At 38.9% G+C, this 25,419-nt stretch overlaps 2 protein-coding genes and 1 long non-coding RNA gene across 5 annotated transcripts in view; 2 read left to right on the plus strand and 1 right to left on the minus strand.

The window, feature by feature from the left end:
- The window catches only part of IRAG1 (inositol 1,4,5-triphosphate receptor associated 1), an 80,199-nt gene extending 77,325 nt beyond the window's left edge, over positions 1 to 2,874 (plus strand). For both annotated transcript variants that reach the window (XM_077761201.1, XM_077761200.1), the window contains one exon: positions 1,409 to 2,874. In XM_077761201.1, coding sequence (XP_077617327.1) covers positions 1,409 to 1,652 — 244 coding nt within the window. In that variant the 3' untranslated portion in view covers positions 1,653 to 2,874. The remainder of the gene's footprint in view (positions 1 to 1,408) is intronic.
- Positions 1 to 25,419, minus strand: part of LOC144229183 (uncharacterized) — a 75,767-nt gene that overhangs the window by 31,442 nt on the left and 18,906 nt on the right. The gene's annotated exons all lie outside the window — the stretch shown is intronic.
- LYVE1 (lymphatic vessel endothelial hyaluronan receptor 1) lies at positions 11,692 to 24,037 on the plus strand. The gene is made up of 6 exons (XM_077761069.1): positions 11,692 to 11,942; positions 15,500 to 15,671; positions 15,780 to 15,919; positions 21,534 to 21,830; positions 22,466 to 22,544; positions 23,059 to 24,037. Exons 1-6 carry the CDS (start codon positions 11,858 to 11,860, stop codon positions 23,243 to 23,245), a joined length of 960 nt encoding a protein of 319 aa, XP_077617195.1. The 5' UTR covers positions 11,692 to 11,857; the 3' UTR covers positions 23,246 to 24,037.

Consider the following 25,419-nt stretch of genomic DNA (forward strand, 5'->3'; position numbering starts at 1 on the left):
CACAAAGCTAGATCCTGACCTCCTCCTCTGCAGTCCCACTTAAGAGTAGGGTTACAGTGGGATTCTCCCAACCCTAGCAACTTGTTTTGGAGCATGGAAATACAGCCCAAAAGAAGGACCAATGATATCTATGTAGAAGCTAAGGAATCTAAACAGGGCTGAAAGAAAAAATCTTCCATTTCTAAGCTATCCCTTCCCAACAGTTGTAAAAATGGACAATGAATTTCACCTCAGCTAATGTGCTCACTGTTTTGCTTTGCTTAACTCTTCCTGAAACAATCATTGAATGGTTTCCACATGGAAGAGAAACCAATCAGTACCTTAGCATCCAAGGCAGGCACTCTGAGCCTCTGATCTCTTTCAAAGGAAGGTATTTGTTGAGTTTTTCCATGGGTCATAAGGCATATTTTTACTACAAACTATATTAGATCTGTCTACTTCTCAGCAAATGGCCCACATATTTCAGTATCTATGTGAGCCTGGAGATCTTCAGAAAGCCTTTTGTCACTTTTCTCACCTTCTCCATTTGGTGATCCTCAGTAACCTTATTTTTTATATTATTATAAAAAATAAATCAGGGATTGGAAATAGGAAAACAATTCTAGCCTAATGAATGTGTGCAGGATTTCTCTAGAGAGCTTGAAGAATAGATTCTGTGAAGCAGGCCATATGGTCAAATGTCTTTTCACTAGGCCACAAAGAGAGAGGGAAAGTTGAAAGGCAGTTGGGAAGAGAGCAAGAAGGAAAAGGGGAGTGAAGCAGCCAAAAAAATGGAGAGGGAGACAGATGAAAGGAGGAAAGAGAAAAAAGAGAGAGTAGAGAAAGGACAAAAAGAGGAAGAAGGGAAATTAGAGAATGAAGATGAATGATGTTGAGAAAACATCTGGAATAAGCCACTGAGAGGTTGCTGGAGGCTACTAGTGCTCTGGTTGCCCTTGGGATGGTTTGAAGTGAGCTCTTGAGGTTGATCTGGTTTCTTGTCATTTATTATTGAACACGGAGGGTTCTCTAAGGGTTTAGCACAGTTCTTCTACTCTGAACACAGCCAAATGTGGAACAAAATATGCATTGGATCATGGAGGCAGGGGACAGAGTAAAACTTGGAACTGATCTCTAAATACCGCTAAGCACAGAAAAGATGCTGGTCCCATCTGCATGCATGGGAGTGTAGGTCAGCTAGCCTTGTATCCCGGGGGTTGGGAGAGTTCATACATTAATGACCATCCCATGAATAGATCAGGGTATGTATGTATGTATGTATGTATGTATGTATGTATGGTCAAACAAGTAAATGGAGTATTCTAGCCCAGGAGTTCCCAATGTCAAGGCTATGGCATCAAAATCACCTGGGGAAAATTTTTAATATGCCCAATATACTAAGCCATTCTCCTATTTTTTCATTTGACAGCAAACTTGAAGAATTGGTTCATTTCTTACAAGTCATGTATCCCAAACTGTGTCAGCACTGGCAAGTCATCTGGATGATGGCCACAGTGATGCTGGTCTTGACTGTTGTGTTGGGGCTCTACAGTTCCTATAACTCTTGTGTGGAGCAGGCTGATGGCCCCCATGGGAGATCCACTTGCTCTGCAGCCCAGAGGGACTCATGGTGGAGCTCAGGACTCCAGCATGAGCAACCTGCAGAGCAGTAGGAAACCTGACACCAAGTCAGTGCCCTGCTCCAGCACACAGCTGACTGCCCTTTCCCCAAGCATAGTGTTTCAGGCCAGTTGTGGGCATGCTGGCACCAGCCTATCAGGAAACAAGCCCAGGGTTCTTTCACACTCAGCAACCATGTGGGAGCTATCCATACACAGTAACTGATGTTCTTGGAGGATCAACAAAACTGCCCTGGGAACACTTCTGGTGGATGAAGTCACCTTCACCAAGGAACTCTAACAGAAAGGAAAGTCATCTGCCCCTACCTCAGATGGCTGGGGGAAATAAAACACCTTCACTGCAGGAAACAGTAAGAAGTTCACTCTCCCTCCCCTTTTTCCTCTCTGTCGTCAGAAATCAAAAAGAATTATGCCCAAAGGCTAACTCTGACCCTGAGGATCAGACCTAGAATGTGGAGTCAACATGAATATCATCCCATTTCCCATTGCATTCTCACTGACTCTCCTTCAGCCTCTTTGCCTCCTCTTTGGAACTAGAGTTTCTCTTTACACAAGTAGGGAACGTTTTTCAGAAAAGAATATTTAGGCTGAATTTAGATCAGTGCTTGAAATGAAATGGGAAGATGTGAGTTAATATATATGCATCTGTATGCACACACAATACACACATACACACAGCATGCATGTGCATGAAGCCAACAACCTTCCAAACGTGTGTTCTAGGTGTGTGTTCTGGACAAAGCAACCCACAGATTTTTCACTAGGTGTGGGGCAGTCACCAGGCACCTGTTCAATGAGCTCTCCACATTGATTTAAGATGTTTGAAAAACACTGAAAACTCATGGCTGCAACAGTGAACTTGCTGGTCTCCATTTCAAGTGCTAATTCTAAGCTGTTGTACAATAATCTATTCCCTATTTGTCCTCTCCCATTGGGAACCCACCTCTCAGGTGTGATTTCAGCTCCTGTGTGCCAGCAAGCACATGTGCAATTATACCTTAGTGCTTCAGTTCAAATGGGATCTCCAACCCAAGTACACATTCAGAGCATTCCAATTATTTAGCATAAAACTGAAAGGAGTACATCCCATTTCCAAGTTGACTTCTTTACAGCCACTCCCTTCATTCATCCCTTATCAGTTTTGAGGGGTGTTGGTTTCTTGTGAGTTTTATTGTGGCTGTTCTGCTGTTTTTGTTTTGTTGTTGATGTCTGTTTTGTTGCTAACACTCATATAGAACTTATTATGAGCCAAACACTGTTCTATGTATTATACAGGTATTAATTCATTTAATCCTCAAAAAAAAAAGAAAGAAAGAAAGAAAGAAAGAAAGAAAGAAAGAAAGAAAGAAAGAAAGAAAAGTAAAGAAAAAACCATGAGGTGGGTACCACCCTCCCCAATTTTCAGATAAAGAAACTGAAGCACAAAAAACACAACTAACTTGCCAAGGACATCTGGTTAGTAAATTATGGTCCTGAAACTCATATCTAGGCAGACTGGCCCCTGCACAAAATTGTCTTTTCCAATGGTCTCTAACTGCATACCTTATGTTTTAGTCCCACATCCCCAAGCTCTCCAACCACTCCAAACTATTTCCTGTTCTCATAGTTCTGTTCCTCAACTCACTTGTTTTTCTTCTGCCATTCTCCTCTTTTCTGCTGGTTACCCTTCAGGACCAAGTGCAAAAGTTATCCCTGATGTACAAGCTTTGATGACTTTCCTCCAACTCCCTACCATACACCACATAGGTCACACCCTCCTCTGTGCTGACACTTTTTAAACATCATTATTTACTGTTATGACAGCATATCACAATAACTTATTTAACTGTCTGTCTCCCTATTTTTCCTCAATGACAAGAACCATATCTTACCCATTCTCTGGGGTAAGTACCTAGTATGGTTGCTGATGCATGGGAGGGTGTATTAAATGTTGATCAAAAGAACAATTGAGCATTCAAGGTGGTAGAAAGCAGCCTCGGGACAGCTGACATTATGTATACCTCCCAGTTCCAGCACGATCACTGCCACTATCTCAGTGAGAAAAATAACATCTTTATTAGTTCCAATTTATCCTAATATTTTTCAGTCTACTCTGTGAGAGAACAGAAATAAGACCTAATTAGTAACACAATTTCCATGCTCAAGGACTGCACTTGATGCAACCACTCCTTTCAGAAAGACCCACCTAGATCAGCCCTACTATAAAAACAGCATGTTGTTGGCTCGGGGGTTGGGGAGGGAGGGGAAAGGCATCCATTACAGTGACTAGAAAACCACTGTGAGTGAAGCCCAAGCTAGGGTTGACCAAGAATGTGCCATTAAGGTAAAGAGGTGCAGATCAAGGCAAAGGGACTTAGGGGTTTGGTTGGATGGTTTTCCCTGCCTATTCCAGGGGGACTGGACACACTGAAAAATCTTTTAGGCCCTCAGAGTCACAGACATGATGCAAATGGAGCTCCAGAGACAGTAGCTGTGGGGCAGGACTCTATGATGGCAATGTCCAGTCTTAGCCTCCCTTAAAGGAGGACCAGGCTGAGCTGGCCCATTGTCCACTTGGCCACAGGGTTCCAACCTTTGCTACCAATTAAAACAAAAGCCAGGAGAACAGCTACAGGGAGCTCCTGAACCTCCAGCTGCTCCATAGAAAAGCCTGCAAGAGTACTTCCAGACACAGGCTCTCATCCAAAGTGCTTTATGAGTAAGAGAGGTTGAAGAAAAGAAGAACTGTAAGAGTAACCATATTTCCAAGGGCATTCCTGAAAAAGTACTCATTGGCCTTTCTTTCCTGAAAAGCAAAGACTGATCTGAAACAGTTGGAATGTTTCCAAAGCAGCAGTGAAATAGAGAGAAATGGCCCTGTATTTCCATTGGTGATATTGATCTAAAATAAAAGTTCCCCTCAAAATGTCTCTGAAGTCTGATATTTCTGCTTAGCCCTAGGATTCTGGGTGCCTACCTTGAGTTTCAGAGTGATGTGCTATTTGTGTCATGGTTGGTAATCACTTCCTAAAAGGGCCTTCACTTTCTGGCTACCACAATATCCTGTATACAGCCTGGAAGAGTAAATGGAGAGGGAGATGCTGGATTTGTGTATCACTGGCTGTCAGTTCCTAATGTTGTTAAACTCACACAGGTGTGCTAGCATTAAACTACAGAGTGTCACATACCTGAGTTTGAAAATAAAAGCACCTTTCCAAACCTTTTGCAGTAGCCAAATGCCTCCTCATTTTATGGAGCTAAGCCACAGCCTTGCCCCCATCCTGAGTTAGATCCCCTTGGATATTAGTGCCTCCCAGAACCAAGCCAAAAGTCTCCACCCCTTGGATCACTATACTATGGGTTACCTCTTAGGGCTGAATCGGTTCCTTTCTCTCTCCACTTCCTCATTCCTGATCCTAGTTTCCTACACCTTCCTGGCTTATGATTTCTTTTTCAGGTGTACAATACAATGATTCAACAATTCCATAAATTTCTCGATGCTCATCAAAATAGTTACTCTTAATCCCCTTTATCTATTTCACCCATCCCCCCGCCCTTTGGCCACCACTAGTTTGTCCTCTGTATTTAAGAGTCTGTTTTGTGTGTGTGTGTTTCTTTTAAATTTTAATTTTTTTCTTTTATAGTCTATTGTCAAGTTGGTTTCCATATAACACCCAGTGCTCATCCCAATAAGTGCTCTCCTCCATGCCCATCACCCTTTTTCCCCTCTTCCCCATCTCCATCAACCCTCAGTTTCTTCTCAGTGTTTAAGAGTCTCTTATGGTTTGCTTCCCTCTCTCTCCTTAACTATTTTTCCCCTTCCCCTCCCCCATGGTCTTCTGTTAAGTTTTTCCTGTTCCACATATGAGTGAAAACATATGGTATCTGTCTTTCTCTGCCTGACTTATTTCACTCAGCATAACACCCTCATTGCCATGTAGTATTCCATTCTGTAGATGAACCACATCTTCTTGATCCATTCATCAGTTGAGGGACATTTAGGCTCTTTCCATGATTTGGCTATTGTTGAAAATGCTTCTATGAACATTGGGGTACACGTGCCCCTATGCATCAGTACTCCTGTATCCCTTGGGTAAATTCCTAGCAGTGCTATTGCTGGGTCATAGGGGAGTTCCATTGTTAATTTTTTTAGGAACCTCTACACTTTTAATTTTTTAAATGAACACATTTTGCTGTGCTAGAGACCGCTGAATTTTTGCAAATGTGATTTTCACAACTAGACTACATTTTTTTTTCTTGCAGCCAGATGTAAGGGAAAGTAGACCTTCCAGATATAATTTCCTAAAAACAGATTCTCCTGCCCAATATTTCACATTGCCTTTATTCCCCCTCTGCCTACCAAATTCAGAGGATTTAGTTGGAGACCTGAGGTCTAAGAAAATCTCAGGACCACTAGATGGAAGCTGGATCTTTCAATGGGCACTCACAGAATTCAATTGTGACATAAGCAAGAAATTAAATTTTAGTGTATTAAGCCACTGAAATTTGGTAATACTTGTTCTAGCAGTTAGCCTACTCTGACTAATGCATGGATTTGAACCAGAAATGGGGTGCTTCATATAGGTGCTTCAAATAGGGTTTTGCACATATAAGTGGATTAGGAGGAACTTAATGGAGGACCATGGGGGAGGAGAAGGGGAAAAACAGTTGGGGAGAGGGAGGGAGGCAAACCATAAGAGACTCTTGAATGCTGAGAACAAACTGAGGGCTGATGGGGGCAAGGGAGGGGGAAAGGGGGTGATGGGCATGGAGGAGGGCACTTGTTGGGATGAGCACTAAGTGTTATATGGAAACCAACTTGACAATAAACTATTTAAGAAAAAAAGAAATGGGGTACTTCAATAGTAGGTTTTCAAAATATGAGGCACTGGTTTAGCAGTCAAGTAGCAAAAACCAAGAAAACTAATATCAGAATCAGTGACCCTTGTAGTGAATAAAACAGAAATACTTGGCTAGGGATTACCTATGATAACCTGAAAGGCAGTTCATGGGTAGCCTATAGCCCTAGGAGAAGTGGTCGGAATAAGTCCAAGTACTGAAGTATGTGAACTTTTATTGGCTGCCTTTGGCAAGGTATTGTAAANTATTTGGAAGTAGAAAAAGAATATAGATTTTTAGATTGAAGGTTAGAAAGTCTGTTTCTAAACTCCAAACAGTAAGGATAAAAATAGCTTTCAGCGGGAAAGAACCAATAAAATTTTTCAGTTGAACTCAGATCAACTCAGCCTATGGCAAAGGTCAGATTAAGGATGTGTCCCTTCCACCTGTAGTTTCAAATGAACACAGTGTAGGCACCATTAAATTAGAGAAAGAGTAGGATGGAGCTGAGAAAACAAGGAAATATATCTTGAGAATTATGACTGAGAAAAGATTTGGAGTATGATTATTAGCACATGGAATCAAATGGAAGCAAAAATATCAGAAATCTAGGTTTGTGAGGGAATTGTATTTACAAAGAAACACAAGCCAAGATGAAAATGTTCAACTGTTCAAATTAGAAAACAACTTTTGGGATCTTCAGCTTACACCAACAGAGAGTGTGCTATACCTCCCCTCCATGCCACCCCCTCCCCCACCACAGGAGGGCATACTCCTTGATCTAGCTCAAATGTGGCCAAGGATGATTACATACAATGAAGGGCTACAGAGATCAGTGGACATGGGACATAGGAGTTTCTCCCAGAAAGCAGAATCAAGATATAATCAAAGGTAAGTAACTGTAGCAGGAAGAATTTCTGAAATTTCTCCCTCCCAAAAATATCTTATCCCAATCCCTTAAACTTTTGAATATGAAATATCACTCCTGTAATGTAATATGGTAAATACTTGCAAATAAATCAATGTGATACATCACATCAACAAAAGAAAGCATACAAACCATATGATAATTTCAGTAGATGCAAAAAAAAAAGCATTTGAGTACAACATCCATCCCTGATAAAAACCCTCAATAAAGTAGGTTTAGAGGGAACACACCTCAACGTAATAAAGGCCATATATGAAAAACCCACAGCTAACATCATACTCAATGGTGAAAAACTGAAAGCTTTCCCCCAAGATCAAGAACAAGATGAGGATGTCCTCTCTCACCACTTTTATTCAACACAGTACTGGAAATCCTAACAACAGCAGTCAGAAAACAAGAAATAAAAGTCATCCAAATCAGTAAGGAAGAAGTAAACTTTTCACTAATTGTAGATGACATACTATATACAGAAAACCCTAAAGACTCCACCAAAAAACCACCAGAACTAATAAATGAAATCAATAAAGTTGCAGGATACAACAGAAACTTGTTGCATTTCTATACACTAATAATGAAGCAGCAGAAAGAGAAATTAAGAAAACAGTACCATTTACAATTGCACCAAAAATAATAAAACACCTAAGAATAAGCATAACCAAGGAGGTCAAAGACTTATAGTTTGAAAATCATAAAACATTGATGAAAGAAATTGAAGATAACACAAATAAATAGAAAGATATTCCATATTCATGAATTCAGAGAACAAATATTGTTAAAATGTCTATACTACCTAAAGCAATCTACAGATTTAATGCAACCCCTTTCAAACACCATAGCATATCTCATAGAACTAGGACAAATAATTCTAAAATTTGTATAGAACCCCAAAAGACCCCAAATAGCCAAAGCAATCTTGGAAAAGAAGATGAAAACTGGAAGTATCATAATCCATATCCTACAAAGCTGTAGTAATCAAAACAGTATAGTACTGGCACAGAAAGAGACAGAGAGATCAGTAGAACAGAATAGATAATCCAGAAATAAACCTACAATTATATGGTCAATTAATCTATGACAAAGGAGGCAAGAATGTGCAATGGGAAAAAGACAGTCTTCAATAAATGGTATTGGGAAAACTGGACAGCTACATGCTAAAGAATGAAAATGGATCACTTTTTTGCACTATACAAAAAAAAAAACTCAAAATGGATTAAAGACCTAAATATGAGACCTGAAACCATAAAAAACCTAGAAGAGAACACAGGCAATAATTTCTTTGACACTGGCAGTAGACATTTTTCTTGATGTGTCTCCTGAGGCAAGGGAAACAAAAGCAAAAATAAACTATTGGGACTACATCAAAATGAAAAGCTTCTACACAGCAAAGGAAACAATTAACAAAATTAAAAAGAAAACCTAATGAATGGGAGGAGATATTTACAAATGACAGATCTGATAAAGGATTAGTATCCAAAATATATAAAGAACTGATACAACTTAATACCAAAAAACCCCAAATAATAACAATTAAAAAATGGACAGAAAACATGAACGGAAATTTCTCCAGAGAAGATATACAGATGGCTAATAGACACATGAAAAGATGCTCAACATCACTCATCATCAGGGAAATGCAAATCACAACTACAATGAGATATCACTTCACAATTGTCAGAATGGCTAAGCTCAAAAACACAAGAAACAAGTGTTGGTGAGGATGGCAGGAAAAAGGAATCCTCATGTACTGTTGGTGGGAATGCAAACTGGTACAGCCACTGTGGAAGACAGTATGGGGGTCTTCAAAAAATTAAAAATTTCAGAACTACCATAAAATCCAGTAACTGCACTACTGGGTATTTACCCAAAGACTACAAAACACTAATTCGAAAGGATACATGCACCCGTATGTTTATTGCAGCATTATTTACAACAGCCAAATTATAGAAGCAACCCGTGTCCATCAATAGATGAATGGATAAAGAAGAGGTGGTGTGTATAATATGTTTGCATGTATAGGAGAATTAGGAGTAACTTAACGGAGGACCATGGGGGAGAAGAAGGGGAAAAATAGTGGGGGAGAGGNGAGGTGGTGTGTATATATATATACATGTACACACACACCATGGAATACTACTTAGCCACAAAAAATAATGAAATCTTGTCATTTGCAACAACACGGATGGATCTAGAATGTATAATGCTAAATAAAATAAATCAGAGACAGACAAATACCATATGATTTCACTCATGTGGAATTTAAGAAACCAAACAAATGAATAACAAAAAAAGAAACACACACACAAAAAACCCAGATTCTTAAATATAGAGAACTAGTGGTTATCACAGGGGAGAGGGGTCGGGATGGGTGAAATAGGTGATGGAGACTAAGAGTACACTTATCATAATGAGCACTGAGTGTTGAATCAGTATATTGTACACCTGAAACTAATATAACATTGTACATTATACTGAAATTTAAAAAGCAAATTAAAAAAAAGAAATGGGTCTGGATGTTGTTTCCTACTCTCCTCTTCATCTTCATTTAACTTTTCAATTTCCCTTTTAATTCTACAAATTTCTTTGTTGGTTCTCCTTGATTATAGCATGAGCTGTTATTTTAGAAGTGGACAGTACTGCTGGTTCTTTTTCCATAGCGTAAACACTGTTCTTCAAAACAATAATGAGAAATTAACTGGCAATATTTTTTTTATAGCTCTCCAGTTTAGCTTTTCACTCCTGACAACTAACTCTTCAGAAACTTGCCTTGAGTGAGATGCCTAGAACTGAAGACTGAGCATATTCACATTTAATAAGAGAGGCAACAAGTTCCCATCAAGCATTCTCAATCACATTCCGATGGTGGCTTAACTTCTCTCAATATAGATATTCTCCTCCGCCAAAAAAAAAAAAAAGAAAGAAAAAAAAAGATTGTTTCCTCTTCCAGAAACTCATTCTTAAGCACCAGCACTATCATGCAGATTCCTTTTATCTAATAATTCCCCTTCTAGAAATTTGTTTCCAAAATTTAGGTCTTTTCTTTTCTCATAAGCTATTTCTCCCATCCAAATCCTTGCCTTCTACATTTATTTTTCCCTTCCTGTCTCCCCTCCTTCTTTCTTTCTGAAATAGTTTAGCAAATGCTTGAAGGCTATCTCTCCTTTGGCATGGTGCTAGGTTTTAAGGATAATAATGACAAAGACCTGATTACTTCCTTCATGTTTACCTAGTTCCATGGTGATAAAGTCATGTATGTTTCCAAGTTACCTATAGCTTGGGACATGTGCTCACCCAAGTAATGAGATCTACAGGTATTTAAATATTAGAGATACTTAAGGGCTATCCCCTGGTCTCTTACAAGTTACCTATGTGCAGAGCAGATTCTCCTTTCATTCCTGGTATTTTCTGTATGGATATCTAATTATATGACCAATATCATTTGTAAGAAAAGTAATTGTAATCCAAAAACTATTCGTATAAATGACATTCATTTAGAATAAAACTCATAAACCATTACTCAAGGCATTATTCGCAAGCCAGAATTCCATAATTCCCATGCAAGACAAACCATTGAATATCCAGCTGGGAAAAAAAAGAGTGCAGTCTACTGGTATCACAGTACATATAAACCTCACTTCATCAAGCAAGAAAGGGGTAATCAAAACTGAATTTTGGCCTGCCAGAGTACAAGAGAGGTTATTAAAGAGAGAATTATTATATAAATGACCCTTGTGGTAATTACCATAAACTCAAAAATCCTTTTGTAAAGTGAAAAGATGACTAAAATTTTGTGAATTGTCCCCCAGTTGTATTTTCTAAATATGAATTGTATGTGTCTTGTTTCTTTGAAGAAAGAATCACTTGCAATGATGTAGAAATTTCAAGGGTATAAAAGAAAAGGGAGGCATACACACTCCGTCCTCAGTATTTAAATGGGCATTTGCTTTCATGAGCCTCTGCATCATTCCCCCCACCCCACTTTCACAAAGATAAACAGCTGGAGAGAAAAAAAATCACTGACTGTGGGAGGAAAAGAAGCACAATCCATGCTCAATCTCCTTTGGAGACAGACATTCCTAAGAATATATAAATGAATGGGCTCCACAGGTAATAACAATGAACTGTGTCAGAATTGAGCTGGTGGGGGATGTAAGGGATGGCAGGGAATGTGGGAACTGGGGAAATCTCTAGCAGTTTATGCTGTGCTATCTGCCTTCCTCATTTGTGTGTTTTCTGAGTCAGCATTAGCTGAATTTTCCAGAAAGCAATCCACAAAGTACAGCCTGGGCATTTAAGGGACGTCACTCATTTCCCCCCAGTGACCTTGACAAGTCAGAAGCTTGAAAGCAGGGAAATCCGGATGTCTCAGTTATGAAATGAAGCAGTGGGAGTCTAATACATTTCCAGAAGACACCATCTAGACTGGTGATTGTCTGCTTCTATTGCTGCCAGTGGCCACCCAGTGTGCTTCTCTGGCATATAAGGGATTGGCATAATGGTCAAGTGCTTCAGCCTGATGTTGCTTCTTACTTCCATCTGGACCACAAAGCTCCTGGTCCAAGGCTCTCTCCGCGCAGAAGGTAGGTTTCTGACCAGATTTCCAACCTGAAGCAAGACAAGATCTTGCAAACCGTCCTAAGCCTACCAAATTCTTAACTGTAGATTGCTGGGAGTAGAAGCAATCCTCAATATCCACAGACTTAGTTCACAGTGTTGCTCTGCCAGAAATGTTCTTATCTTATTGTTGACTTCACCAAAATGATTCACATTTACCTTTATGTTATTTTGACTTTTATTTTTGGTTATGGAATCTTTTTAATAAGAATATTTTGAAACAAAATATTGAGGAGAGATAATTTGTTTTTAAAAGTATTTCATTGAAAAAAACAAACCATGCTTGTAATGAATTTTAAGCAAGCACTAAAAGCTGGGGAAAGTGGCCAACTTTCACTAAATATTGACTTGTTTTATAGTTTTGGAAGTGTCAATATAATTATTTTAATTTCAATTTTGCTATATTACAATAGAATGCATGTTTTTAACATAAAATAAATAGCAAATTAAATGAAAAAAATGTTGAAAATATAGGTTTGAAAATTAGTCATTATCTCCCTACCAAAGGAATGACTTTGAGGGATTTCCAGGCTTTTGAGATGCCTAAGTGGTAACCTCATTCTGCATGTAGGCAAAAAAATTATAACCACAAATCACTCAGTAGTTCCAGGCAAACGAAAACTTGAGCATTTTAAAAAAGGAAATTGTGTGTTCCTGTGCTGGAAGAGGCTCTGTGATATGAAATAGGTAGGAATCAGATATCTTGAGTTGATTCATATATTGTTATATTTATTATAAGAGCCTAGAGTAATATTTTTTTTCAAAATTATAGAACTGTTACTCTCAAATAGGTTTGGTCCTCTTTGAAATTCCTCTGGGGAACTTTTCCCCACAATGCTGCCATTACTCAAACATTTTGGAAATTTTTCTTTGACAATGATTCCATTGCACTCTTTGGACTATCTTTGATGATGACAAAAATTTCCTAAGGAAATTAAATTATATCTATTATATTTTATAGTATATAAATTTTTATGTATGTAATATATGAAATTTCATTTAATCTTCTCAAGAAGGGGCACCTAGGTGCCTCAGCTGGTTAAGCATCTGACTTTTGATTTTGGCTCAGGTCATGATCTCATGGTTTGTGAGGTCTGTACGGACAACAGGGAACCTACTTGGGATTCTCTCTCTCTCCCTCTCTCCACCCCTCCCCCATTCTTGTGCTCTCACTTTCTCTCCCCTCTCAAAAAGACATTTTATAGATGAAGCAATGAGCTCAAATGAGGCCAATTGACTTGCCTAATGCCGTATAGATGGTAAATAATAAAGCTTGGGTTTGAATTCAGCTCTATCTCATCCTAAGCATACAGTATTTCTACTATGCCTGCTGTTTCCTAAAAATTCTTAAGGAAGAGGTTAGTGGAGTAGCCCTTGGATTTCAACTCCCTATTTTGTCTTTAAATGAAATAGGAAAACATAAAAATGACTAATATTTGTTGACTATCTATAATGGACCCAGCTCCTCTTAGGTACAAGTTATCTAACTTAATTCTGATAAAAATTTTGTGAAGAAGATAGAACCATCTCCTTCTTACAAATGAGTACACTAACTTGCCAGAGTCCCGGAGCCTATTGATAACAGATGAAATAATCAAAGCTAGGTCCATTGTCCAGAATAGGTCTATCATTACTCAAAATAATAACTTTTAAGGTAAAAATGAGTTATGGTGAAAGAGTAGCAAGACCACTTTATAGTGTAATTAATAAACCTTCTCTGCAGGTATTCCTAAAGCAGCAGTTGTGATATTTGAGCAATAGCAAGCTCATTGGATAAGTAAGCAAAATTCCAGGATGTTTGAAGAATTCAGCTCTAATTACAATGTGTATGTGTATGTGTGTGTGTGCGTGCACACACGTGCACATACACGTTCATCTTCTCCATAACACAGTGGGAAGTAGAATAGTGGGGTTTTAGAGTCAGTCATAATTGGATTTGTGCACCCAATCTGTCCTATATCCATGCTTTATATCCTTGGGTTTGGGGAAGTTATTTAATCTCCCTGAGCCTCAACTTTCTATTAAAGGAGACAGGGTTTGGCACAGAATAGCATAAACAGATGATAGACGTTAGAATTAGTATTAGTATTCTTTTAAGTTTATTTATTTATTCTGAGAGAGACAGGGAGAGTGAGAGCAGGGGAGGAGCAGAGAGAGAGAATCACAGCAGACTCTGCACTGTCAGTGCCACCCAGGTATCCCTAGTATTAGTATTAATATCAGTATTCCTATAGGTATTAGTATTAGTGCATATAGACATAAGAGGTTGTTTTGTCACAAACACTCATATTGGGGTGTTGACTCTTCGGTTTCTCATTGTGAGAACAAGGTCTGGAAGCAAATAAGGTCATCCACAAATATTGTGCATCACATACATATTATTCTTTTAGCCTCCTGCTCTAGAGCATAGCAAGGTCACATAGAAGACTTAGAAATGCTCCTTCCATGTTTGCAAGAAACTTATTTTAAATACCAACCTAGAAAGTGATCAAAGAATTTGGGCATCCAATGCACAGATCTGTGTACAAGCAACTTCTTAGAAGATTGTAATGCCCTCTTAGGGACTTTTGTGGACAAAGCCCAATAGGAATAATAGACCTGAATGCAATACAACTTTGCGATTTTATATAAATCTATAAATCCCAGAAACAAGAAAAGTGATCTAAAGAGCTCTTGGATTCACAAACTTTTGAGTAAAATATATTTACAACATATCTATTCAACTGCCTCAGCTTCCCTTGAGAGATCAGGCACTATGCTAAGCATTTTTATTTCAATTAACTCATTCAACTCTCACTACCCTATACAATAGATACTGTTACTCTCTCAATTTTACAAATAAGGAAATTGAGGCTCAAAAATATTAAACAACTAGCCTAAGATCACAGAGCTAGCAAGTGACATAGCCCAGACTCTAAAATCCAACTTTCTTTATTTAGTTTTTCCGCCATGCCAGGTTTACTGCCTGGTTTTTCTAGGAACTTCTGAGTAAGCCTGCCCCCCAATGGTCAAAGAACATCTGGGACTGAGAAAGCTCATATTCTTTTATACCAAGTGCAACATTTTTCAGCCTATCTCAGAAACAGTGGTGTTCCCAAGCCACATTGGTTTGGCATATTGTTAGCTATTCTATCAATCAGAGCCCTGAATTCTATTTTTCTCAAAGTTTCAGACCTTTCATTTTATAGATTCCAAAAAGGTTGGCAGCAACTGTATCACCTAGACTCAACCCAAGGAACTGGTGGCCAAAGTCTCTATATAAATAAAGAACAAGGCACCTTAATGCAGTGGGGTGTGATAGACTTGGATCTGATGAGAGGAACGCTGGGACCAGAGCAAAGACCTACCCTAATCCAGCAGGATGTCCTTGTGGGAAATGTCTGGCCTGTTATATCTAACCTTCAATCCCAGCCACAAGGACCTCACTGCTCTATCAAGACAATAATACTCTGTTAGGAAAAATAGCCTACAGGCTGGGAACAAGGACAGCAGCAAATTGAGGACCTCTGTGACTCCTTTGCAGAACTTTCCATCTCAGCACCATGCAGAATTGTAGGGGTCACCCTTGTGAACAAAAAGACAACCCAGCAGCTGAATTTCACAGAAGCCCAGGAGGCCTGTAGGCTGATGGGACTAACTTTGGCCAGCAAAGACCAGATTGAAGCAGCATGGAGATCTGGCTTTGAGACGTGCAGGTGAGAAACAACGGGATTCACAACACTGCTGGACCTTTTCCAGCTCTGTGTTCTTGTTCAGCAACAGAGATAAATGTATCCATTCAACTAATGTGTATTCTTTTATAGCTATGGATGGGTTGCAGATAAGTTTTTGGTCATCCCTCGGATTCTCCCGAACCCCAAGTGTGGGAAGAATGGGATGGGTGTCCTGGTTTGGAGAAATTCACTCAGCAAAAAGTTCTTGGCCTACTGTTACAACTCATCTGGTGAGTCAGATCTGTAGCCTCTCCTTTTTTTCTCTAGCTCTATGACCCGTCTGAGAAGAGTAGCCCTGAGTAGCAGCAGAAGGAATCTTGGTGATGGTCATTTAATACTCCCAATACTGCCTCTATATAGGACCAGGCCAGAGGTGGCCATGTGTCCCTCATAGGAAAAAGTTAGGGAAAATATGACTAAATGGCAACATAGGGAGGGGGCATCCCAGGAGGTTCCATTACCCACATTCCTCCATTTTATAAGATAAATAAGAAGGTAAGGAAATATTCACTATAGGCAAAGCAGTGTACCAAGTTATCACACTGAACCTTCACAATCTCTCTACAAGGTGTACTTTGTTACTCTCATTTTGCAGAGCAGAAAATTTACCCCAGAGGACATAAGTATATTTGTCTAAGTTCTCATTACAACAAAGATTTTAACATAGGTCTAACTCTGAAACCATGCTCTTTACCTTACCCTACATTCCTTTAGAGAAGAAGAAATGCAGACGCTACAGTTTTTCTTTTTTTAAGTAGGCTTCACATCCAGCATGGATCCCAGTGCGGAGCTTGAACTCATGACCCTGAGAACAAGACCTGAGCTGGATCAAGAGTCACATGCTTCACTAACTGAGCTACCCAGGGGCCCCACTACACTTGACATTTTTAAGAATAAGATCATTTTATGAAGGAAGGAGTTGAAGCTAGAAAATAGAATTGGTTTGCTCATGGTCACACAGCCATCCTTTTAACTTTGCTTGGAGACCGCAGCCACCTTATCCCAAGTGCTCTATCTAAGGAACTTCTCAGAAAGTTTTTTCACTAAATATTTGTTCTCTGCTGATTTATTACACTTCACACATACACATAAATCTGACCTTCTAAAGATCAGACAGCTAAGTGGTCATATACAAGGATAGATTCCAAAGTCATTTTCTAAGATCCAAGAGATAAGTGTGCACCAGCAACATTATATTGCCCAAAGACAACATAGGATCCAAGCAGTTCTCTGAATCAGGAGGCTTTGACCTAGAAAGAGCCCTGAAAGACGCTCTGTCCTCTTCCCTCATTTCATGGATGAAATGACAGCTCAGAATGAAGGTTTGGCTTGTTCAGTTGGTGGCAGAGTCAAAACTGAAATAAAACTTTTTTTTATTTGTTTCACCATCGTCCTTCACTCTTATGCTTTTTATGCCTACCATCTTTAGTTGGGGAATTGGTGGCTCACATGCCTGTTTATCTCATGGCCAGCCCATTCCTGTCAAGTGGCCTAGTCTTTTAACTTCCTGGCCTTCCTCCCAGCAGTCAGTGTGATGATGTGATACCCAGTCCTCTGAACTTCACAAAATAGAGTCAGAGGAAGAGGGCTTGGATTTGTATATTTCCTCATGGTTTCATTTAACTTGTACTTCCATCCCCTATATTTCCTGTATACTTAAAGTTAGATCTCAAGGCTTGATTAGACCCTTGTTCAGCATTTTGGGAATAATACTTCATAGATGATACTGTGTACTTTAGATTCCATCCCAACTTAATGTCAGTATGTCCCACTATTAATATGCTAACTTTGATCATTTGAATACGATGGTGACTGCCAGGCCTCTCTAAATGAACTCATAAAGATATGCTTTTCCCCTTGCAATGAATAAGTAATCCATAATGTGATATTTTGGCACCATGCAAATATTCTGACCCCAACTATCTTGTACCTAGAGTTTAAGCAGCCATTGGTTATTCTTACTGGAATCAGTTATTATATGTAGGGTTACAAAATGGTGATTTTCTAAATCTTCCTTCTGCATTTATTAGCTGGCATTCTTTGATACAGAATCTCTCTCTCTCTCTCTCTCACACACACACACACACACACACACACACACACACACTCTTCCCTCCCTCTTATACTACTATGAACACATCACCTTTTACTTATTCTGTGTGTTCAACATGTTATAATCAATTTTACAATTATTATTCTTTTATTCTTTTTGAGGCTCAAATTGTCTCAAATTTGGTGAGTAGGAGCACCTTCTAGTTGACTTTTGTGTTCTTTATTCCATTAGTATTTGAGTAATTCCTTGCTTTCTGACATAATAGCATGTCCCACACTTACGTTGTACTTTCTCTGCTCATGATATGGAATAAGTCACTTATTATACACATATATACACACACACAGGCTTATATCTAAAAATTAATTTGGGGGTGCCTGGGTGGCTCAGTCAGTTAAGAATCCGACTTCAGCTCAGGTCATGATCTGGTGGTCCATGAGCTAGAGCACTGCATCAAGCTCTGTACTGATAGCTCAGAGCCTGGAGCCTGCTTCAGAATCTGTGTCCTCATCTCTCTCTGCCCCTCCCTCACTCACACGCTCTCTCTCTCTAAAGTAAATAAACATTAAAAATTTTTTTTAAATTAGGGATCAAAGTGCTTTGAATGCTCTGCATGTAAAGTTTCATGCTGTCTTCTCTGCTACAAGGCTCATTTTCCTCCCTATTTAGTTAACTGCTATTCTTTATTCAATTCTCAAGTGCCATCATCTTCAAGAAGCCTTCCCATACCCTTTACTCCTAGCTTTCCTCTTGGACTCCAACCACACTCTGTGTTTAGTATCAGAACACTTGGCACATTCTAAAGAAATCATATTCATAGTTTGAGGTGTGTCCTCAACCCAGTAGGGATTATGAGACCAGATTGATGTTGCTCCCTCACATTGTGGCCCTGTTGGCTACATTTAATGAATAGAGAGGCAAAGGTAACTAATTTTTAGATAGTTCCTGTCTATGATGCCCGTACATTATGCTAGGCCCTATACATTTATTATCTCATTAATCCTCAGTAAAATGACACAAGGGTATCATTTCTATTTTCCAGGAGAAATAACTGATGTTTAGAGTGTATTTTGCTATGGTCCTAGTCAATAAGGAAAGAGCCAGGATTTAAATCTTGAGCCACACTACTTCCGTGTAGCACCTTCCATGGTGATGACTACACATCAATAACATATCAGACCCAGGTTGGGTTCTGGGCATCAATATTTTTAAAAGCTCCCAGATGATTCTAACCTGTAGCCAGGGTTCAAAATCACTTTTTCCTAGGAGATCTCTAAAATATAACTTTTAGGATTCCAGATACTTCAGGATTCCCCTATTTTCTTTGCAATTGCAATAATCCCCTTCCTTTTTTCTGAATTGTACTCTCTCCCCACTGCATTTCATCCTCCACACACCTCTACTGATAATTATGTTACTCCTCTGCTCTGTAGCCCTTGGTGACTTCCTATTTGAGAATATGATATAAACTATGAAGCCTTTTACACATAAAAGTTTGCATGTATGAGAACTCCTTTATATCAGTTGGGAGGTTTGTGGACCCAGTTGAAAATTCTATTTCCTACAAAATACATTCTAAATGCTTTAACAAGGCAATTATGAATCTTAATACTCTGGCTCTAGTCCATCTACCTAGTCTCATCTCCTACTTACAGTCTTTCATGCTCCCAATCATATATACACTTTATTCTTCAGCCAGACTGCATTCCTTGTCATTTTTTTCTATATAACTAAATTTTTAAACTTCTGGTTTCTTGGATCATGCTGTTTCTATTGACTGGACTATTCTATTCCTTCTTCTATACAGCTGCTGCTGTGTTCTAAACATACTGGCCTTTTTTTCGTCAAACATACCGAATTCATTCAGCTTTGTGGTCTTGAACTTCCTGTTCTCTTTTCTTGGAATGATTTTGCCTTAGATTTTCAATGACTGGCTACTTTTTATCATTTAGGCCTCAGCTTAAGTATCACCTCCTCACTTTCTCCTATCATCCTATTCAAAGTATCTTCTTGGGGTGCCTGGATGGCTCAGTCAATTAAGCATCTGACTTCAGCTCAGGTCATAATCTCATGGTTCATGAGTTCAAGCCCTGCATCAGGACCTGTGCTGATAGGTCAGAGCCTAGAGCTTGCTTCAGATTCTGTGTCTCCTTCCCTCCCCCTCCCCTGCTTGTGCTCTCTCTCTCTCTCAAAAATAAACATTAAAAAATTTTTTATAGTTACAAATAGAGAGAGGGAGGCAAACCATAAGAGACTTTTTTTAAATCTTTCCTTCATTAGCATATAAGTCTCTTAAATATAAGGACTTTAACACCTAGAACAGTGTTTGGCTCAGAGTTGGAGCTCAATAAATATTTGTTGAACAAACATATTGATCCTCTATACTTTACTCAAATGCCATCTCCTCTGTGAATCCCCAGTGATCTCCTCCTACCTTTTTCAAAATACTTCTGTCCTGGAAACTGGAACTAGGCCTTAATTGTCTCTGTATTTTTAGTTCCCAACAAAGTATGTTGTGCTCATATGTTTTTTTCCTGATATTGAAAATTTTTCATTTTTGAAGAAAAAAACTTAGCATGTGCTCAAGAATGAGAAATATAACTAAAAGTTCAAGGCAGAGGTGAAGGATGATGTGTGTTTGAATACAGATATTTTCTAAGTAAAATAAATGGTATAAAATTATGACTGAATGTGTGTGTAATCAAAATGTTTTATCAGTAGTATCTATGACCTTGATTGGTAATTTATTGTATTTTTCAAAAATGAATGAAATAACTTTTTCTTCCTACCTAACATTCCAGCTGATGCTACCCACTACCAGAAATAAGTAGGAATTTGAAACAGATGCAAACTCATAATATGTGGCTCTGCCATTTACTAGCTATGTGACTTTGGGCAAGTTATTCAATTTCACTGAACTTCAGTTTCCCCTATAAAATGAGAGTTTAATAAAATTGTTAAATGAAGTGTCATGATTGACTCAGTTAGCTGCTCAAAAGATGTTGAGTTTCCTCTCAACCAGAGCCAACAGATAGGAAACAGATAAACCTATATCCCTCCCCTGCACCTCTCCTTAATTTTTTTTATTTTGAAGAGCATAGAGAAATCTGGTTTTAGATCTTTATCCTGAAGTGGTGTCATGTGTGCATATTCAGTTTCCCAGCTATTCCTTCCATCCTGTCACTTTTCCTTTCTTTCTTTAATCATCAAATATTTACTGAGCATGTATTATGTGCTAGGCACAGGGAATGACGAAGACAGACAGGAGTCCTGCTTCCAGGAAGCTCACCCAGTATAGAGCAGTGCAATGAGAACCTTGACAAGGGAAGTATAAGGAGGTACAAAAACATATGCCTCAGAACCCAATCTACTCATCAAGTCTGCCTAATAAAGAGATGGTCAATCTGAGACTTGAAGGGTAAATAATAGCTAAGTAAAGAGAGGGCAAAGAGTCTTACAGGTGAAGAAAGCATCGAGGTCAAAGGCTTGGATATGAGAGAAAGCATATCAAACAAACTGAAGAAATCTGAGTAGGCAAGAGGAAGGAGAGACACACTGATCAGATAAGGCTAGCCATGTCACCAGAGACATCACAGAGGGCCTTACAGGCGAATGAGTAGAGGCAGTCACTGAAGGATTCTAAGGAAGTGATATAATTAGATTTGCATTTTTCTAAGACCATTCTGGCTGCAGTATGAGGGGACTGGAAAGGAGTAAGACTAGAGGCAGGAAGAACATTAGGAGGCTGTTCCAATACTTACTTGTTACTTTATTTTTTCCTCCTCCAATAGATACTCGGATTAACTCATGCTCTCCAGAAATTACCACCATATTCAACACTCAAGCAGCAACATACACAACACAAATGATCATCAGTGACAGTCCCGACTCAGCTTCATCTACTGTTGCACCTTACTCTCCTACACCTACTCTTGCTCCTACTTCTGCTTTGGCTTCCACTTCTCAACAGAAAAGAAAATTGATTTGTGTAACAGAAGCTTTTGTGGAAACTAGCACCATATCTACAGAAACAGAGTCATATGTTGAAAATAAAGCAGCATTCAAGAATGAAGTTGTTGGGTTTGGAGGTAAAAGCTTTCTGTGTTTGCACTGTATGTGTGTGTGCTTGTGTGTTTATGTACAACAGAAAATACTTAGAAACCAGGTTGTCTCCAGACTGGCCACTCAGAACCTGCCAAATGTAAGTAAAACCTTAATGCAAACTCAACTTTCATAAAGTCATAGAACCTGAGGACTCTAAAGAACCTTAATGATTAAATAAAAATCATGAGTATAAAATCGCCTCACTTTTAAAATTCAAACTTTAAAAAATAAGTCACTATCTATTAATACATCAGAGTTTTAAAAATATATATATATACCTTTAAATGCCTATGATTAGAAAGTTTGTCTTCCTATCTAAAAGGAAGAGTTTACACTTAATTAGCTCCAAACCCATCATTCCATGGCCACAGAGAGGAAATGGACTCTACAATATTGCAATTTATAGAATAGAGCTTGAGAGGCAAGGCCCGGGATTCTACAGGAAAAGAAGCAAAGAAGCAGATACGGGCCCAACATTCTAAACAGCTCGTTTGTGGTCGCAGAGAAGGCTTTTCTCCTACATTATCTGTTGTCTTGATCTGTGTAAAGAATCATTAGAAGAGCAGTACATAACACTGTGTAAGCAAAGGACCCACAGACGTGTCTCTGTTTCCTCCAGGTATCCCCACGGCTCTGCTAGTGCTTGCACTCCTCTTCTTTGCTGCTGCAGCTGGTCTCGCAGTTTGCTACGTCAAAAGGTGGGGTTGTTTGTCACATTCCTATCTTGCATTTTTCTAGGGTTGTTGTTAACATTTCCTTAGTCAAAACAGAGACAGTAGTCTTCTTATATTGTAAAATTTCTCCTTCTTCTAACCTCTCCTCCCTATCACCCAATCTTTCCTACTATTTCAGCACATACATGTCATCCAGCCTTTAGAAACAGGTCAATGGGTGTCACTTTGAAAATCAAGAGATAAAAAGAAAAGACTGAAATCTAGGGGGGAGGTATATGCTTTATTTTGATTCTGAATTCTGTTGTTGGTGTGAGGGTTGTGAGGTCAGCCTCAAGCATAGCCTGCAAACTTACTGTCTCATCTAAATGAATCCACTAAGGTAGGATGCAATGTATTTGAGTGTGCATGTGTTAGCATCTCTCTGACATAAACGTACCCAGCGTACTGTGCTAATACGGGCCATCAAGACAGAGTGTTATCTACTGTCATATATGTTACATAGAAGTGTCTCGCTTTAATTTTATGTTTATGCCTATAGGTATGTGAAGACCTTCCCTTTTACAAACAAGAATCAGCAGAAGGAGATGATTGAAACCAAAGTAGTAAAGGAAGAGAAGGCTGATGATAGCAATCCTAATGAGGAATCAAAGAAAGCTGATAAAAAGCCAGAAGAGCCCAAGAGTCTGCCCAAAAATACAGTGCGATGCCTGGAGGCTGAAGTTTAGAAGAGAAAGAAATGAGAGGACACACCTGAGGCTGATTTCTTTCCTGATGCATATCCTGGACCTAGATGGGGAAACTTAAAGGGCCAAAGAACAAAACAAGAAAGTCCACCCTTGGTTCCTAAATGGAATCAACTCAGGGCTACCTTTGGACTATGGAGTTCACCAAACGGAATTCCCTTCTTCTTACTGCAATCCTTTCTGGATCCTATCCTTCTACCTCCGAAGCTTCCCACACACAGCCTTTCTACCTGGCTATGTCCTAATAATATCTCTGTGGGAGAAAGGAGTTTTACAAAGCACAAGGACCTAAAACAGCTAATCAGAACACATTTATAAAGAGGCTTCTCAGCTGGCTGACAATATGTGAGTTGAGAACCAAGAAATTGTTGAGACCAAGGCTTTCTCTATTGACTCCACAGGCCAGATCCTTTCTTCAGCTCTGAAAAGGTAACACACATCACCTGGCATGCCCTTCTGAGCCAGGCAAGAACAAAAGAAGGAAGGAAAAGTTCAGCAACCAAAGGCCATGGACATTCCCATGTGTGAGACCTGATCTCTGTAAGCCAAAATAAGTAGAGAAAAAGAACAAGGCCGAGGATGTTGCCAGCATATTGTCAGCAGGGACTATAAGTACAAACAGGGTGAAGGTAGTCATCTCTGAATAGTCTGAGTTGGAATCACTTTTTAGAACACACTTTCTTTTCTCTTTCTCTCTCTCTCGCTGCTGCCATTTTTTTTCTAGAAGTACATACAAAGGACTCCCCCTAAATAAAATTCTCTTACAAATTTTTATTTTTATCTGAATTGTATCTGGGAAATTATTACTGAAGAAAATTACTGTGTTAAAAAGCAGTAAAATTTAACAAACATTTACTAAATTCCTACTATATGTCAGGTGCTGGGTAAGGTATTATATTCTATAATAGAATATTATTTATCAAAAACTTGCAAACAGTAAAATGTATTAAACGAATTTTTTTCAGTTTTGATATCCTTAGTGTATCTACTTGCAAAGCTAATTTTTTGCTAAGACTAATCCATTCACTATTTTCTCTAATATGGCAGACATTATAACCTTAATTTATTATTAACATAACCAAAAAGTACATTATTACCTCTATACACCAAAGCATATTTTGAAAACATCATTAACAAATGTATTGCCAGTTCTTTTTTCAGCAAGAAGAGCTCAAGAGGTGCAGAGATATTTGTGTCAAAAAAATAAAAGCATTTAGAAAATTTTGTCGCTCTCTTATTTACATACATGCATTATACCTTTCATGGAAAACTGAAGCAATCTGTTTTTCACAAAAGTAAGAGAGACAACTTTGATTGTTGAAAAACAAATATTTGTAAACCCAGCAGTTCATACATCACCATATGGCGCTATGCTTGCTTCAGGTGGTCTTATTTTAAGTTGGTCAAGTACTCACACATAAAAACAGTCCTTTACTTAGGATTCAGGTCCTATATTATGACCCATTTCAGAGTTCACAGAGAGCTGAAGATTCAGGATTGTTCCTCCGTCCCGTTTCTCTAGCTTTCTCTCTCCCTCTCTCTACTCTTCCCTTCCAAAAGGGAATATCACCTGCTAATATCGTCTTCCCCTTACCAGTGTTGCCACAGCTAGCTAACTCCATGGTCCTTTCAGCTCAGAAACCATAAAATGCTGGCACAAGCTTTTGTGGTTGGCCCAGAGTATTATCTTAAATTTTGGTTTAGTTGCCAGGAATTAAAAACCAAGAGGTTCCTAGTTAGCTAAATCAGTAGAGTATGTGACTCTTGATCCAGGAGTTGTGAGTTCAAGCCCCATGTTGGGTGTAGAGATTACTTAAAAATAAAANTAAAAATAAAATCCTTTTAAGAATCAAGGGTTTTGGGGCACCTGGGTGGCTCAGTCGGTTAAGTGTCCGACTTTGGCTCAGGTCATGATCTCACAGTTCGTGGGTTCGAGCCCCACATTGGGCTCTGTGCTGACAGCTAGCTCAGAGTCTGGAGCCTGTCTTCAGATTCTGTATTTCCCTCTCTCTCTGACCCTCCCCTGATAACACATTCACACTCTCTCAAAACTAAATAAAACATTAAAAATTTTTTTTAAATCAAGGGTTTTCACATATTTATATTTCTGGATTCCCTCAAAAAATGGGAAGATCTGGAAATCGAAAACCCATATT

Source organism: Crocuta crocuta, unplaced genomic scaffold, assembly GCF_008692635.1.
Source record: "Crocuta crocuta isolate KB4526 unplaced genomic scaffold, BGI_CrCroc_1.0 scaffold233, whole genome shotgun sequence".
Classification (NCBI taxonomy): domain Eukaryota; kingdom Metazoa; phylum Chordata; class Mammalia; order Carnivora; family Hyaenidae; genus Crocuta; species Crocuta crocuta.

Coding starts and splice junctions, on each gene's coding strand:
- LYVE1 (XM_077761069.1), top strand. CDS start 11,858: ATGGTCAAGTGCTTCAGCCTGATGTTGCTTCTTACTTCCATCTGGACC. Junction 11,943..15,499: donor AGGCTCTCTCCGCGCAGAAG/GTAGGTTTCTGA, acceptor ACTCCTTTGCAG/AACTTTCCATCTCAGCACCA. Junction 15,920..21,533: donor CTACTGTTACAACTCATCTG/GTGAGTCAGATC, acceptor CTCCTCCAATAG/ATACTCGGATTAACTCATGC.